The 17403-nt window shown below is 39.4% G+C and overlaps 1 protein-coding gene across 2 annotated transcripts in view; it reads left to right on the forward strand.

Moving 5' to 3' along the window:
• The first annotated feature begins 503 nt into the window (after window positions 1-503).
• The window catches only part of alcama (activated leukocyte cell adhesion molecule a), a 67319-nt gene continuing 50419 nt past the window's right edge, over window positions 504-17403 (forward strand). For both annotated transcript variants that reach the window (XM_039675651.2, XM_039675652.2), the window contains exon 1: window positions 504-751. In XM_039675651.2, the coding sequence (XP_039531585.2) occupies window positions 694-751 (58 nt within the window). In that variant the 5' untranslated portion in view covers window positions 504-693. The remainder of the gene's footprint in view (window positions 752-17403) is intronic.

The raw sequence follows: 17403 nt of genomic DNA on the forward strand, positions 1-17403 counted from the left end.
TATGTAGCCTTTCAGACATGCCAAAGTTTAATTTAAGGCAATAAATGAGCTCATTGAAGTAATGAATAACCTGTTTGTTAACAAATGATTATGACATTCAGAAAAATGTAGCATTGCATGTTGTTGCCGTCTCTTCATAAGTGTTGGGCATCTGAATTCATAATAGTCTTCACAGTAGGCTGTTAATAGGCTTTCAAGGTTGAATCATTTTGAGGAAACTGTGATATATTTTTTTCCCCACAGTGTAGCCTACAGTAGGCTATAGAAATCATTGTCCATTGAAAGGTCCCGTAAAACATGAAACCCGAACGTGGGTCTATGTCTGACGAATTGCGGAATCGTTTTTAAATGACTCACTGAAACAGTTCGCGGGGACGGATTTGCTAGAATAATTCGGACTTTCCGCCAGCAGCGTCTCAGCGACAGGCTTCACCCGGAGAGGGCGTGTCGATGGGGGCGGACCGGGGGTGGGGCTTAGAGCCCAACTCTCCAGTGTGAATTCGCACTCATCGCCACTGCTTGTCCAGACTACAGACTTCACCTGCATTCTCCGCACAGAGCAACCCGCCTGATCCTTTCAACGCACTCAACCAGAGACTTCTCGTTACCATCCAACAACTTCAGACGAGCATTTTTTTCTGAGATTCTCTTCGGACTGTAGGCTATAGAGGAGAGCCGGGGTTTTCTTTAAGGATGCAATCGGTTATCTACCTTTTCGTTGCCTTCGTAGCAGTCGATGTGTTTCTTCCAGGTATGTCAGTTAATTTATCACGATAATATTTTTATTTCATTCCCCCATTCTTTCCATGAAACATCACTGCCGTAATCCGAGGATTTTGTGAAGCAGGTGCGTTCCTATAGTGACCATTCGACTTTTTTTTTCGTCCTTATATCAACATCAACAAGTGTTTATAATAGCCATTGCCGCAATTCGTTGGCAATCACTGCCAGGACATGTGTTACACTTTTAATTTCTCCCACGTTATGAACAAGAGGTCAAGTGTCCACCTGAAGAAGATTAAGCATCTGTGCCCGCCTCGGACATTCACATTCATTCATTTTTATCACCAGTCGTTGGAGACTGTGATAAAGCGTTTTAAAACTTCTGTAGCTACCTCAGTATACAAAACAGTGAAGTGTTTCAACTTTTAGTTTGGACACGCGAGGCTATATACATGTTTAATGTTACTGTTTCACGCGCAGAAACATAGCAGTGACATCACATCTGCTCGTGTTTCCGAAATCCCCAGCATATGCGTCAGTCCCAAACAAACAGAAACTAAACACGGACTTTAAAGGGACAGTTCACCTTAAAATGAAAGTCCTTTCAATCATGAATATTTTCCAAAAATATCCTGTTCGGTCATTTCCATGGAATGACTATGAAAGGTGCCTGATTCAGCCGAAGCGTTGAAACGGACATCAGTCCCATAAAAGTAGCCTAGTCACACGATCGTGTGCAATAGCCTATTCTAAGTCCCCTGAAGTCACATAATAGGTTTGTGTGAGGAACGAGCCGAAATGAACTTCATTGGATCATTAAGTCAAGCGAGAACTGGATCTGTTTGTTTGATTGATGAACGAATCATTCTGAAGAGGTTTTGTGAATTGGATCACCTGTCTGATTCTGTTAGGCGAATCTCACAAAAGCTATTGTATCCATGTCGCCAGAAGACTAGACATGTCGTCTTTGGACTACTTTTATGGTGATTTTGCGTCATGTTTAAAGCCTGATTCTAATTGCAGGGCTACTTCCATCAGCCTTTGATTTTTATTTGATTTTTGTTTTTGCAAATGAACAAGTCATACGGATTTTGAATATGACACAGCATTTTAATTTTGGGTCGCACTATCCTTTTAATAAACAACTGCATTATTTGGGGTTCGTGCATGGCTGTTGTCCTGCGTGTTCAAATTATTAGCTATACGGGATTTTGAGACGTGCGCGAACAACTCATTAGGCTTGAATATTCTTTGAGCGCGTGAGTGCGCTATGTGTGTGTGCGCGCGTGAACGGGGGAGAGAGAAAGAAAGTGAGCATGCGCTTGCTCACGAGAGGTAGCGGAGGTGGAGAGCGGTGTGAACCAATTCAGTCATTTGTCTGTTGTGTGGTTTTTATCAGTCACATCACATCATGCTTGTTTGCTCATCAAAATGTCTGACATAGATGTCTTTATTATTCGTCTTCAGACTTCAATGTGTTAATTTAAAGTGATTGATTGATAACTTTGAGGTGGTGGCTGCTGCATTTCGCATTCTTTTTGAAATGTTTTTCTTCGTTAATGACCCACTAAAGATGTCCGTCTGTCTGTCTAGTCTTTATTTCTTTTTTTCTTTTTTTTTCAATAAAAACAGCATAGCCTAAAACACAGTCAACATGTAATGTGCATGTAGGTATATTGCTCATATTAATTGAGAGATGATTTATTACACAAATCCATACCAAAAACACAAACTTTGAAGTGGTTTTAAAACCCCAGGAAAATCTTCGAAGGAGCCAAAGGGGGAATTAGTCTTCCGGGATTTGACGTCATCCCTGCACCACTCTATTTGCCTATACATTTATCTACACTTTTAGGATGTTAGAGTAACTGACGTACAGTCCATAATGGGGAATTTGTTAAATCAAATCAAACGTGTTCCGCATTAAATTTGGGAAGTTCCATCACACAACCGGGAAAATGCATATCATATGACATTTTCCAAAAGAACACTTGCTTGTCAGCCTGTTTACAGAATTTAATTTTGTTTTATTGTGTGACAGAATATGTTGTTTAATACATTGAACTGCACTGGAAATTAATTGGAAAATACAGTTCGAGGGAAGATTCTGTTCAGGCTATTGTTTTGGGATATGCAATGGGTGTGGTTCACCTTCTTGCCTGAGGAACCAGTATCCAGTATTTCCTAGTCTAGTTTCTAAGTGACAGAACATGACATCTCATGATTTATCCTCAAATGTTAGGCATGTTAGTATATGTCTGTTTCCCCCACACTGATATTGCTTTAAGCTACATAGACTGCTCTGAAGAACACACACACAATCACACAACCCATTCCCTTTACTCGACGTGTATGCTGTTATGACCCTCTGGATCTTTTTGGTTGTGTGTTGGAAATGTCAGTTTCTCTGAAGTGCTGTCAGCAGGAGACTTATAACCTGTATGCAAACAAGTAAAGAAGAGCACCTCTGCTCTCTTTGCAAGCTCAGTAATTGCATGTGCTCTTGATGGATTTTATAGCAAAAACCTGTACTGCAGTCTACTGAATTATTTAAGTTTTCAATCATTAAACGACTTGGCTGACGAAACATTTCCTTATTCTGATTAAGAAGAATTTTTCCTCATTCTGAAAACTGCATGATTAAAGGACGGATGTGGACTATAGATTTAGCATGGAATATTTCATAAATCATCATAAGGGTTTGGTTAAGGCGAATTTGTTTCCTGAATGGTTACAAGAGGATTACGTCTATATTTACATATCAGTGATGTCACTCTGAATGACATTTGAACATAATGAGGAACTGAAACTCCCTATGAACTGAAGACACAGACCTTGTGAAAAACCTAATTATTGACACTACTGACACTAAACCACATCTACACACATCTGATCATTTAAGCATTCAAGCGAAAGATTCATGTCACTGTGGCCTATGGGGGAACATTTTGTCATTGTTTATTGGCAGGCAAGAATTTGAGCTGATTAACGTCAGTTCCGCTTGTATATCAACCAGGAAAACGCTTGTAGGGAAAAAGAAAAGTCTAATTCATATCTGCATATTCATTTAGTTAAAGCTTAACTATGGAACTGCTTTCAGGAAGAACCAATGGGAGCATATGGTAAAACTAATTTAACAGCTTTAGGGCTTTGTTCGTCTCAAATGGTAGGAAGAGGAAAGAAAGAAAACGGCATGGCTAAGTGAACAGTGTTTTATGTGCTAAAATGATTGTGAGTATTATTCTAAAATGATTGGATTAGGAGACAGGCAGTTAAGGTTTCAGATTGTGATTTTGACCAACTATTTAAATGGGTTGAAGTGCTGAGGCCATTATGTCATCATTTATTCATATTTAAATTCTCTTCCGACCACTTGAGTACATGTACGCGCATACATATGCTTCATCACAGGCTTTTACTGTAAATTACTCAAGCCATGCGTTGGACCAAGCATCTGTTGTCCCATGAACACATGCATTATCCCTCCTATGGTTTCTTTCTTGTCCGTCAAATGCACTCCCCGTTTGCTAATGGATTAATCGGAGCATTGCTAATAAGGGAGGACCTGCTGTCTGCACTCTGCACCGCCCAAAATGGCCTCCTGAGACTTCACCCAGACTTATCTACTCATCTGGTCCCACACACCTCCTTTTTGCCACATAATCAAAGGGAATGCTTACATTAGGTTTGTGTACACAGTCTGATGGACTGTTGAAACGCCTTTTACAAAGATTGCTGGTTGATAAAGCCAGTTGGTGGTCTTAAGTTCCGCTTTGAGGGAATATTGTTCTCTTGCTTTAATATTGTTATGCGTATAAGCAGCGTAGCGGCGCACAGCAGGGAAACACGAGGGCGGATCTTCTGAGATAAGCTTTAAATGAGAGTGCTAACTTTTGCACGCTGTACACAATAACGTATTTGTAACGGGGTTCGTTGTTATGAGGAGGAGGAGGCGTAACCAGCGAACATTTAAAGGTTTTATTAAAATAAATCAACAAAAATGAAAGTATGCCAGCAGCCCCTCACATACGACTGCTGGCACACAAAACACAATGTAAAATCAGGCCTGTTCCTCTCTCAATCTTCACTGTCGTCGCTCCTCCTTTATGCTTATATGGGGGTCTCAAACTCACTGTTTGTCTCTCGGTTATACACGTAAGATGTTTTGCTTTCAATCTGAATGCGGAAAGTTGATTAAATGTGCCGACTGGACTAGTTTATGTGCATTTATTTATTAATATTAATGATTCTTGCGGAATGGCAGCCTGAGAGGATCCATATTGGCGAACAGATTTGGTCTTTTAGTTTGTATTTTTTATCCTATCTTGAGTTTAATGGCATGGTTTAAAGAGCCACAACTGACTTTTTTGTCCACTCTTGCTCATTTATGGGCCGGTGGTATAAATATATTGGCATGGCAGTCAATGAAAGGTTCTGGACATGGCAATCGATTATACAAGCATCCAATTATTTCTACACAATGTGTTTTTTAAAATGCACTCTTTGGCGATAACTCAAGAGTGCGGTTAGTCGTTTTACGGCGAGGCCACCCTGAGCTGTTCAATATAGTTTTAGCATCAATTATGTAGCAGTTGGAATGTTATTTATAAGTTTGCTTATAGCGCAAGAGTCATAAGTCATCCTTTCTACAGGGTTGTCGTATTGATCGGTTCAGAGATCAGTGTAGAGCCAATTTGAGTGTGTTTAATGCTTGCGCTTAAGAAACATACATGGTGCGTTTTGATCCGAGGCACTTTAAGCCATACGTTTTGAGGTCGATAATACCCCCCCCAGAAAAGGATTTGCATACATCAGGCTGCTCGTTCACATGTAGTTGGTTAATGGTGGTCCGGCGGATACGATTTCTTCAATGTCAAATGTTTGTCCTGGCATTTAGATCCATCTACAAAAGGTTGCGAGTTGGTAGCAGCCCTTAGCCCTTAGTCTCCCTCCCTCCAAATCACATTCTGTCAAATATCCATCTGAGGCTTTGAGCGTTTCAATTCAGGCTGACATTCAAAGCCACACAACCTTTCTGGCAGCCATGGAGACGCACGATAACCGGATTCCCATTCTGGGTCCGTCGCTTTGATGCTGTCTGTGATGTGCAGATTGCATTTCTCCATGTGTGAGAAGACGTTCCTGCCTGCCACTCTTGCCTCTTTAAGTGATGCTTTGAACCCAAAAGGGCATGACAGAGGAACCCCCCCTCTCTTAAATCTGTTCCGGATAGAGTGAGAGAGGCGGATGTTAAAGAAGGTTAGAGTGCCCATGAGCTCCATGTGTTAGGGACAGGATCTCCCAGAGCTGTCAGGGTGAATGAGGAAGCACTGACATCGATTAAATTTATTAAAGGTAATGTGGGGTGAACCATGATCTTGACGGGCCAAGGCTCTATTCAGAGAGATGTTCAGCACAAACAATGTGGGCGGAAGAAATGGTCTCTCTCGCCGTTTAAAGCTTTAAGTGCCCTTTTCACAATGCACCTACTTTGCTGAAGGTTGCAGCATTTTGACTTGAATTAATGCCTTAAATTACACTTTGTATTAGAATTTAAGAAAGTGGTATTAAAATGAATGGAAACTCACATAACTTTATTCATTTAAATAGAAAAGCAAAGTTAAAAAGTAGTTCACCCAAAAAGGAAAATTCATACATTTACTTAGCCTCATGTTGTTTAAAACCTGTTAATGTTTCTCCCCAACTGAGCCTGGGCTCTCCCAAGGTTTTTTTCTCCATTTAGTCACCTGATGGAGTTTTGGTTCCTTGCCAATGTTGCCTTGGCTTTTGGCTTTTCATGTTATCACTGTGAAGCTGCTTTGATACAATCTGTATTGTAAAAAGCGCTATAGAAATAAAGGTGACTTGGGGACATTTTTTGGTCCCCATGAGGAAAACTACTTTTTTGAAAATATAAAAATGCAGAAAGGTGTCTGTGATGGGTATTTTTAGGGGTAGAATTAGGGTTAGTGTATGGAATATGTAGTCAGTCAGTCAGTCAGTCATTCAGTGATGAATTAACTCATATGACCTCAAACATGGTGTGAGTCAAAAAGAAAAACACCCTAGTGTTAATGTATCTGTGTTGAAGGGAATTTCTTAAAGGGATAGCCCACCGAAAAAGTATGCCATCATTTACTCACTCTCATGTTTTTTCAACCCAGTATGACTGTTTCTGTTGAACACGAAACATTTGAGGTTTTGGGATTCACTCAAGAAAGGTCATACACTTTTGTAATGACGTGAGAATGAGTAAATGCAATTTTTGTTAATTGTATTTAAAATACAACCCTGTTAGGATTGGGGAACTCCCACAGAAAGGAGCTACACAGAGTTTTGAATGCAGCAGAGTTTGCCACTGAAAGAGGAAGTGGTGCCTTTTTGAAGTCATTAGGTCCCTTTCATATTTATGTCATCTGTCTGAGTAAAGAAAAAGGTTGAATGTTATTCCCGCTAACAATTTAGTGCCCTCCTCCCTCATGTTCACATCCCTTTTTAGCACCTCCCTCTAAATTGTTGTCTTTATTCACCGAAGTAACAAATCATTCTGGTTATGTGATTCAAAAGGGAGCTGGTGGGAATGAAAGGGAGCAAGAATGAATGAAGCTGCGGCTGAATGAAAACCTTGAACCCAAATGTCAGAGAAGAAAGTTCAAATGCAAGGTCATGTTGCCCAGTAAAATCATGAGTATCATTAAGGGTTCCCAAAGATGCATGGCGTATAGAATCAATTTCGAACTCAATTTCTTTATTTCCTTTTTGAATTTCTTAAACGGCTTTGCCGCATGACTTTACATGCCATAGTCGGATAGCACCGGATTCTTGACAGGTTAAACATTCAGTAAACCTCATGGTGAAAATGATTAGGGCAGGCAACCAACCCATGCTGCACTCCCGAGAGGCAGGGGAAGAAGCATCCTCTCATGCGATAAATTAGTTCCAGCTCTCGCAGGCTGGAGGAGCTTCCTCTGAGCGCCGTGTTGTTTCAGCATGTACCGTTCTAATGCGATTTTAAAAGGTTGAAAGTTGGAGTAGAGGTAAATGGTTGATTATGTACACAACCGGCGCACAGCTGCTGAGGTTCACATCGGGGGGAAAAGGTTTTTTTTTTTTTTTTACCCCTCTTCATGAACCTGTTTCAACACATTGAGATCGGTGGCCTGAGGGGCTGTCGCAACTCCTCCCAAAATTCCTGTCTTCATGAGCGGGTCTTTATCTCTCTCTTCACATGTTAATTTAACGGTTTAGGGGATTTTTTTTTACACTATCTTCACTGATTTTGTTGTTGCTTTTATGATGGGAATACTGCAGAGAGCAGGATCAAGCAACAGTGTTCTCTAGCAGATCTTTCTCTTTCGTCTTTCCTTCATCTTTCCACTCTCAGTTGTCTTTTGAGGGAAAGTTTAGGACGGATCCGTCTCTTTATTTATTCAATAAATCCCACCTCTGGGTGTTTGCCCTTTTCGCTTGCTCGCTCGCTCCCTCCCTCTCCTCAAAACCCCTTGTTTCTTTATTCATCTCGTGTGACAGCACTTTCTGCATTCAGCACAAATTGATTTATTTACCATCCAGAAGGGTCAAGTACAATGGGCCCTATGTTAAAAGTCTTGTAGATGTGCTCTGAGGAAAGCCGTGAGCGTGCTATGCTGAATATCAAGTCTAAGGAGACTGTGCTCTTTATAGAAGCATCAGAAAAGAAAATAGCTTGAGTTAAATCTGCAAGACCTCTGTAAGATTCGCTACTCCGGTAGTCTGCCATTTTGTCACCCCATGGTCCCCACTTTGCAACGCTAATACCATAGGTATTACACCACTTTTATCAATGTTAAAAGTTTCACAGATGAAAATGTATAAAAAGCTACTTCAAGTGTTTTGAAAGCCATCGGAAAAGAAAACTACTTGAGTTGTATACCTCAAAGACCCCAGTTGGCTTCGATGTACTGATAGTCTGCCATTTTGTCACCACATGGTCCCCACTTTGCAACGCTAATACCATAGGTATTACACCACTTTTATCAATGTTAAAAGTTTCACCGATGAAAATGTATAAAAAGCTACTTCAAGTGTTTTGAAAGCCATCGGAAAAGAAAACTACTTGAGTTGTATACCTCAAAGACCCCAGTTGGCTTCGATGTACTGATAGTCTGCCATTTTGTCACCACATGGCCTCCACTTTGCTACGCTAAAAAGCTATTGACCGAACTTGTAATTTTCCTCACAGCAAATTAGGCGAATTGCACATCCAACATTAACCTTCAAAGTAATGGGGAGCAGCTATAAAGAAATGTAGCAGCTAAAAGCCATGAAAAGCCTTAAAAATGGTTGCTTTTTAATAGCAGGACTAACTATTGTTCAAAGTGCTCATATAAGCCATTATGTGGACTAAAAGCCACTGTGCAAGAGAAAGAAACGAAAAGATTTTGTCCGTTTTTTTTAATATGCTATAAGCAGCAGAGTTATTTATCTTTGTACAGTTATGTATAAATCCCAAATATATTGCTGTACTGTTGCATATCAAAAATCTGAAATTAGGACCAGATGAAAATATACAAATACTGGTCCTAATTTCAAATTTTTAATATCCAACAGCTGCTCTCACCACTACAGTGATATATTTGGGATTTATTCATAAATGTACAAAGATTAATAACTCTGCTGCTTATAACAAGTTACTAGCACATCCAAATGCACTTTAAGGAGTCCACTCCATCTTCTGAAGTGCCATTTCAGTGACATGAGGCTGTAATATGTCTGAGAGGAACTCCACGCTGAAAGCTTGGGGTGATAGCACACTAAATTTAACCACAAGCTCACCAACTTCCACTTCTTTTTTACATCCTTATTTGGAAGTACCTGTGAACACATTCATTGCAGTCGGAGATAACGCCATTCTTGGGAGGTTTTTGAGTAGCTATCGTAGATCTTTTACTAAAGGTATTTAAGCTAAAAGCCCATGCCTTTGGTGTTCCCAGCTTCTTAGGTGGACTATTTGCAGGTGAAGAGATTTCATTCCTTTTCTTGCTCCTCATCTCGCTCTAACCCTCTCGTTGGGGCTGCACACACACTTTTGATTTCTTCAAGTGTGTTCCTTGGAGATAAGAGGCAATGTATTTTTCTCTGGGCAGTGTGCTAATCTTCTGTTCTATATATAGAAGACACAAGCTGAAGTATTTGTTTGATTCAGGCCCATGTAGTGGTCTCATGACCACATTTCAGATTCATTTAATGAAACTGACCTACGAAACACAAGGTTCCTCACACTAACATAAAACTAGGAATACAAGGGCTGAATTTCACCTTTTTATATCTCTGTCTGATACTCAGTAGGTTCACAAGAAGTTTGTCTTTTTCCGAAGCAGAAGCTTAGAAACCAAAAAAGCTACATTATGTTGACGTCAGGTTTTAGTCACTTTAGCACCCCCATTCACCTCAGTTACACAATTGATTGGCTAAGGCAAAGTCCTTTTAGGCAAGTCATGCCACTTGCCCGCCATCTTGGCAACGCCTTCGGACAGCTAATTCGGACGAACAAGACCAGGCTCCTATCTAAATGAATGGGCAGAGAGCCAGAACTGCAGTTTCACTGGTCACCGGGACAGAAAAACTGCATGTATAGACAGCAGTACAAAAATCGCTCAAAAAAATTGATGACTTGGCCCCAAAATAAGGTTTAAAACGCCCTTTTCCCCACAGGCTATACTTTTACTACTCATGCACAAGGGTCGCAAACATCAAATGTGCACGTGCATCAGTGGAACCAGACGATAGGCTTAAATGTTTCCCGGCTTGACTGTTAAAAGCAGACGATTGGCTTTCCAGCGAGAGGGGCGGGACATGTGCATACAACCGCCATCTTTGGCGTTACAGGTTGTCCCTATATCAACATGGCATCATGATTTTTGGTTAAACATACACGCCAGTTTCAAGTCAAGTGGCGTGTTATCTACGCATTTTGAGACAATAATGTAACGTTAAGTCAACGGCGTTCATAAACACGCTGAAAAACGATTATGCGTGTTGATAGCATGCCTATAGAGTTGTATTGAGGATTTAGGAAGTGGCATGTCTCTATATAAATTGTCTCTGGCTAAGGTCACCACAAGAACGCTGTTAGTCTCAAAACCTCCACTAGCAACTATCCTGAGCTGTGACGTTCAAGTAGACATACTATTTGTTTTTGCAGTATTAAGTTCTTGCTGGAAAATCTATCTTATCAGAACACACGGCTACTTCTGAATGGCTGTCAATGGAGAAAGATGTTTTTTGGTCAGAATGGTGTAGTTATAGCAATCTACCAGTTGAGAGTATCTTTTTCCTTACTATATAGCCAAAACTTGACTCAATGGTGGTCATCAGCCTTTTTTCAGTTGGTTCAAAGTCTGTATTATTCAGTTCAGGCAGTAGAACTAAAACTTTCAATATCATTTCTCTTATTTTCTTGTGTATTGCTAACTCAGGCGTGGGGAAGGGCAACGTATCATATCTCTGTAAAGCTTTGGAGCATGTTTGATCCTTTTCATGAACTCACCCCATGGCTGTCACATCTCAGATTGGCCGAGGTAGCCAACGGCTCAGTGCTACGACTGATCCGTTTTATCTGCAGAATCAGTCACTGCAACATCCAGCGCATGAGCTACTTTCTCCTCTCATCTGCTAAACATCCCAACACTGTTTTTTCCCAGCTTAAAGTCAGATGTGTTTATTTGAATTATATTTCTGAGTATGTTATCTTATTACCGAAATTGATATTTAGACCAACTTACGAATTTGAATGTTATATTGCTTTTACATATGAACTTGTTTATTGTACCATATATGCAGAGACTAACACTAGGCATGTAGCTTTGCATCTCTACCTAAAATATTTTCACTTTCTAAAGTTCTCCGTTACGTACTTTGCATTATTTAACAATCATGTCGGCTCAAAACAAACACCGACTCGAGCAATAACTAGCTCTAAAAAACAAAGCGTTCCTTCATATTCAATATTGTTTTGATTTCACTCGGGTATTCCTCAGGTGTTTGCGTTTTATTGGGATCCGGGGCTCATTTCTTGTTCTTGGCCGTGGAAAGTGTTTTTAAATCGTATCTTAGCTTGTGCTGTTGTGGTAACTGAATCCTCATTGCCCCCAGGAGCTGTGCGGTAAAAAGGCAGGGAGGAAACTGCCTGGCCTCATCCTTGCTCTATTTGATAGTGGCTATGCTGCATCTCTCCTTATGATTGAAACTACAAAGCAAAGCTGACTTTATCTTCTCATCCAATTCAGAACATGCCTCGGCTTTGTTTCCCCCCTTTTCAAATAAAATTAAATCTACAATATAGTGATGCCATGACGGTATGCCCAGGCCTGACAAAGTATTTGAACAAAACATCAGTTGTCTGCAGGTCTTTCTGAGGCTCCTGCTTTGAAGGAACAGAAGGTTTGGCTGCAGGAGCCTGATAGTTAAAAGCTCTGATGTTTCTATACAGATGATGTTTGTGTCCTGCATCCACCTTCCTCTTTCAGTCCTTTCAATGTTTTCACACAATATTTCAAGGAAAATTACAACATAAACACCCCTTCCTCTCAACTGCTTCTGATTTCTCTCAGTCCTTTGCAATAGTAATGTTTGTTTATTTATTTATTATTATTATTTTATTTTTTTTGCTCTGTTAAAGTGGGTGGTTGTGCAGAGAGTTGGAGTAGCATTTGCTTTTCCCAGAAGCTCAGATATGTTTTATTTAAGAATTTTATCAGATGTTTCTCCTAAAAGTGGTGATGTGTGTTATTTTTCTTTCAGTGTTAAAAAAAATAGAAATAAGCAAATTCATAGGTTGATTTATGGCAAAATGTGTAAACACTAGCTCAGTGCAAACATTGCTCTGTTTGTTTAAACATCTTTAAACAAAAAGCTGCCCGACAACAGCAGCACTGGCTCAACCAAAGGTGTGTGAGTTTAACAAATGAGTAATGTGTTTTTCAGAAACCTGTTTGAAAACAGCTATTTTTGTAATTCTGTTAAATGCTGCTAGTCATGCAGAAATAACACTTGAACTTTGAATCATGCAAATGAGACAACAGGTCTCATTTGAGACAAATCTCAAATGAGACAAAGGTAGCTATGTAGAAAACGAATTTGCATAGCATATCAGAGAATATCTGACTTGGAAGAAGTCTGATTGTGTAAGTTGGTAATTGGGAAACGACAAACTAAAATTCAATACTAATTTTGTTCAAATAAATATATAAAACGGCAAACTAAAAACAATCGTAAATGCAGTATGAACAATTTATTCATTCTGAGATATACTAAATATTTAATTTATTTAATAATGTTATTTAATTGTTAGTGTGTTTTAAAATATTAATGAAAGACACTATCTAAATAATAGTCAAATAACACTGTAACCAGTTAATTAAAAATCGCTATCAATGACCCATTTTAAATACACATTCATCTTTCCAGAGGTGGTGTGACGCTTTAATGTCTTCACAAATGTTACAATGTTACAAGTCAATGTTACTTGATACTGACAAGTAAGTTGTACTTGATATCACAGCAGTAAAAATTGAGTGCAAATTGTTACAATGATTTTAAACAATAAGTTGTTTTTTATCGGTGAATATAACATTGAATTAGACCACACTTTTTAAATGCATGATTTACTCAGAAACTTTTAAGTAATTAATACTAATGGTTTGTGTCATCATATATTATCTTCATTTTAAAGATTGGATGTGTGAACGCAGACCTCAATACTTGGTAGACAATACACAATGAAGGTAACATTTGATAGATTGTTTTTCTGTTTGAATGTGTAATTTTAAGTAAAATGAACTCCAAATGTCACAAAATGGCAAATTACTAAATCCTAACAACAAAAGCAATGATAAAATAGTCTATGGAAAACAGTGAAAAATAAACCTCATTAATTATTCATGGCCCAGTGCATGATGGGAACACCAGTATCAGAAAAGTTGAGTAATTTTACTTAAATTTATAATAATATTGATATTTACGCTTTCATTTCTACACAATTGAATTGAGTACTACTAGAATGTACTTTTTTTTATTCTTGCCTGAACTAACTTTTTTCATGGAAATTACATTGTTTTTTTCTGTAGTATTTACTTCACCACAAAATCATTTTTATTTACTGATTAGCAATATGGTACAAATATAACATGCATGTCTAATACTCTCTAAAAGAAAAGACATTCGCAAACTGGTGCCAAGGGATGGTTTTTCATGGTTCATCAAACTGGATGTCAAGTCTGGTTTTGTGCAGTCCGTTGGCAAGGGGCCGTTATTGGGTGTGGTCAGGACCAACAAAAATTGCTCTGTCTTCAAAGTGTAATGCAGATGGCTTCAGGGTAAAATTCCATTTCCCCTCTAAAATGCACACAGACACACACACACACCCGCAAAACCCCCTCTCCAAATCACAAACCCCATGAACAGATGTGCTTTTGCTCCTGAACTACACACAAAGAGAAAAGTAATGAAAAAAATCCAGCTCCATCCCTGCTTGTTTGTGCCAGCAGTCCTATTCAGGTCTGAATACAGCCATTTCAAGGCCTGCATCTATTTTTCAGCCATGCGGTGTCACAATGACACTTAAAAATTTGAGTGGAGCGGATTTCAAAATAATCCACTTTTCAAAATTAGTGCTGGAATATCACGCCGCAGTGAAGGTTATTCTGTCTTCCTAGGCTTTTTCTGTTCCCTTTTCACCCTTTTTGCCAGGAGTGTGCCGGACAGCAAGGTCCCTGAACTGAAGTGAAGGCCTTTGAAGTTACAAAGCAGATTTCATTTCTTCATCAGATCCCCAGCCGAGATCAGGTCATAATGACTAGGTTTCATATTTTTTTGAATGAACAGGCCTTGAATCAAATTGTATTTTAAAGAAAGGCCAAAGGCGATTTTTTTTTTTTTTTCCTCTAAGGCAGCTTCAGTTCTCAGCATGCGTTTTTGAAGCTGCTTGACATGTTCACCATTAACATGCTCTAAAAAGAACTTTCAGAAACTGACATCTCAGTTTTCCATAGCTTTCGGATGAAATGCTTGAACTTGGGGTCTAGAGGACCTGACGATATGGACAGATCAGGGAGGATAGGTGCCAACTATAGAAATGCTGAACAGGCTCGCTCTCATATTTCCTATGCGTTCGGTATCATTTTTATTGGCTTTACAAAAATAAACCCTATTTAATCTCTGTGTTTGCTGCATTTCAAAGACATCAAACGTTCAAAGAGTTTATTGGAAACTCGTATTATATAAATATGAAATCGAACAAAAGATGTGTCTTACAAAAGATGGGCCCTTTTTAAATAGCATTACAAACCCTGTCACGATTAATGCTTCAGACCATACTGATCGGCTTTTCTCTTGAAGGTGAATACATTTACATTGACTCTGAATAAAAAAAGAGATGCACATTACGTTTTTCTTAGCCCGAAGCTGATATACAGCAGCAGAGTGGTGTGGGAATGATATTTCTACCTTTTCTCCGATTATTAAAATAGCTTGCACATATTCTAGCTTGCCTAACACCTTCTGATGCACAGAGTAAACAGTGTAAATGATTCAACACGTTCCCTAGACCCAAACCGACTCACAAACACTCTCCAGCTCTCACATGATCATTAGCTTCTGCCTGCAGTTAACCGATGTGACCAGGATCTTAATGACTTGAATACACTTCACTATGCCGTTCAAGTATACGCACGACGGGGTCCAAAAGTCTAAAATAATTGTGATTCTGCACTATTTATATAGGTTCATGCTAATGCTATTAAAGGAATAGACAACAATGAAATGAAAATCCTGTCATTTACTCACCCTCATGCTATATTTTGCAGAAAACAAAAGATCATATGTTGAAAACACTTTCTTACACACATTCTTCGAAATATCACACTTTAGGGTTCTGCTAAAGAATGTCTTCCCAGCAAACACAAACACGTTGCCAAATGGTCCCATGAGGTTATTTTTTTGGGAACCAAACAAGAACGTTATAGGAACGTTCCATGTAGGTTATTTTTAGGTTCCATTTTTATAACGTGAGGAGAATGTTCCGGGAACGTTCCCTTAACCTTAAGGGAAAGTTCTAGGAACGTTCTGGGAACCAAAAACTAACGTTCCCAGAACCTACATTTATTTGCTGGGTTACTGGTATATTGCGTTGGACAATATGGGGCCTTTGAAGGAAAATATTTAGAACTACTGGTTTAGAATATAAGGGTGAGAAAATAACCTTTTTTTTTGGATGATTTTATCTCTTACAAACAAAATCTAAGGCATTGTGAAATGCATGTTCACTTTTCAGTTTTGAAACTCATATTGTTATGCTGATTATGTGAATTCAAATGAAGATTTTTTTTATTATTATTAAATTAGTGGTCTGAGTCTTTTGGGTCCCATTGTATGGTTCGTGATTAAAAGCAACACGATATATAATGTAGCAAGCCTGTGCCGAAAATGTCACGAATCTCAAATTTCCTTATTAAGATGTTAATGAGCTTGAATTGATTTTTTTCTTCTCATGGCAGTAACACAGTGGGCAGTTTTGGCCAGCGATTGCCGCTAGTCTGCAGGTAGCCAGTCTGATTGCATAGTAGCCTACGGCGGAAGAAAGAACTGGTGTAATTGCGAAGTTTTGCAGAGCAATCACTACATGGGTCATAACTAGATTGGTGGCATCGACTCTCAACCTCTCTTTCTGCCACCAACACTCCCCGGCACTGCCTCAATTTTGAGCTATTGTGTTTTTTCTTCCTCCCCATCGCTTTCACGCGCTGTCTCTCTCTCTCTCCCACGGTTAGAAACTGCCTTTGCATGCCACAAAAGCTGCCATACCTGATGCTTGACATTCCATCATTCTGCATACAAATAAAGAACGTGCAACAATAATTATCAGACCTGGAAGTTCAACATACTTTAATCTTTGTTTTTGCATTGTTGTTGTTTGATTGAACAACTCCCTGAATCGCGTTGTTGTGTGATGATTAGTCAATCCGACAGTATCGTTAAAGACCAAGCTGGTATCGATTCAAAGTGTCAAGCTGTTGATTTCAAAGAAGCATTAAGTCAATTCTGAAGAGGTTGACTCTGTGGCCATTAATGGAGCGAGAACTGACTGGAGAACCTGTTTAAAAAAAATCAGCGTGTGCCCACGCAATCGCCTTTGTTTCTCTCTTTCAACGTCCTCTGTTACTCAGGCTTACCTTTTGCATGACAAATTGGTCGGAACGGTTCACCCCGCACAACACCGCTGAATCAATTTAGCCGCATATGAAATGGCAGCTCGAAGTGTGAGACGGAGCACAGTAAAATAAACTTTCAAGGTATTTCATATTGAATAATGGATGTGCCAGAAGCCATTACAAAATCATTCCGTTTTCCATCCTCCCGTCGCCAGTGGCGGATACGAGACGTTTCTAGCAAATATGGTAATAAAGCAAGTGTATGATTCACAGACGGCGAGATGTTGTACTCCAGATACTGTGATTAAATATGGATGTTCTTCAATATGGAGACTCTCACAAAAACATGTTCATAACAACCGCAGCTCCCTGTTTGCCACTCTCGGCTGAATGGCTGTATACAATATGTGATATGTTTTCTTTGTTCTCCGCTCTTTCATCGAGGGGCTGCGGCCGTGCCACATTGCTTTCACGGTAATCGCAAATGGCAGCA

This window comes from Pimephales promelas, chromosome 23 (assembly GCF_988280905.1).
Source record: "Pimephales promelas chromosome 23, fPimPro1.hap1.1, whole genome shotgun sequence".
NCBI classification, from domain to species: domain Eukaryota; kingdom Metazoa; phylum Chordata; class Actinopteri; order Cypriniformes; family Leuciscidae; genus Pimephales; species Pimephales promelas.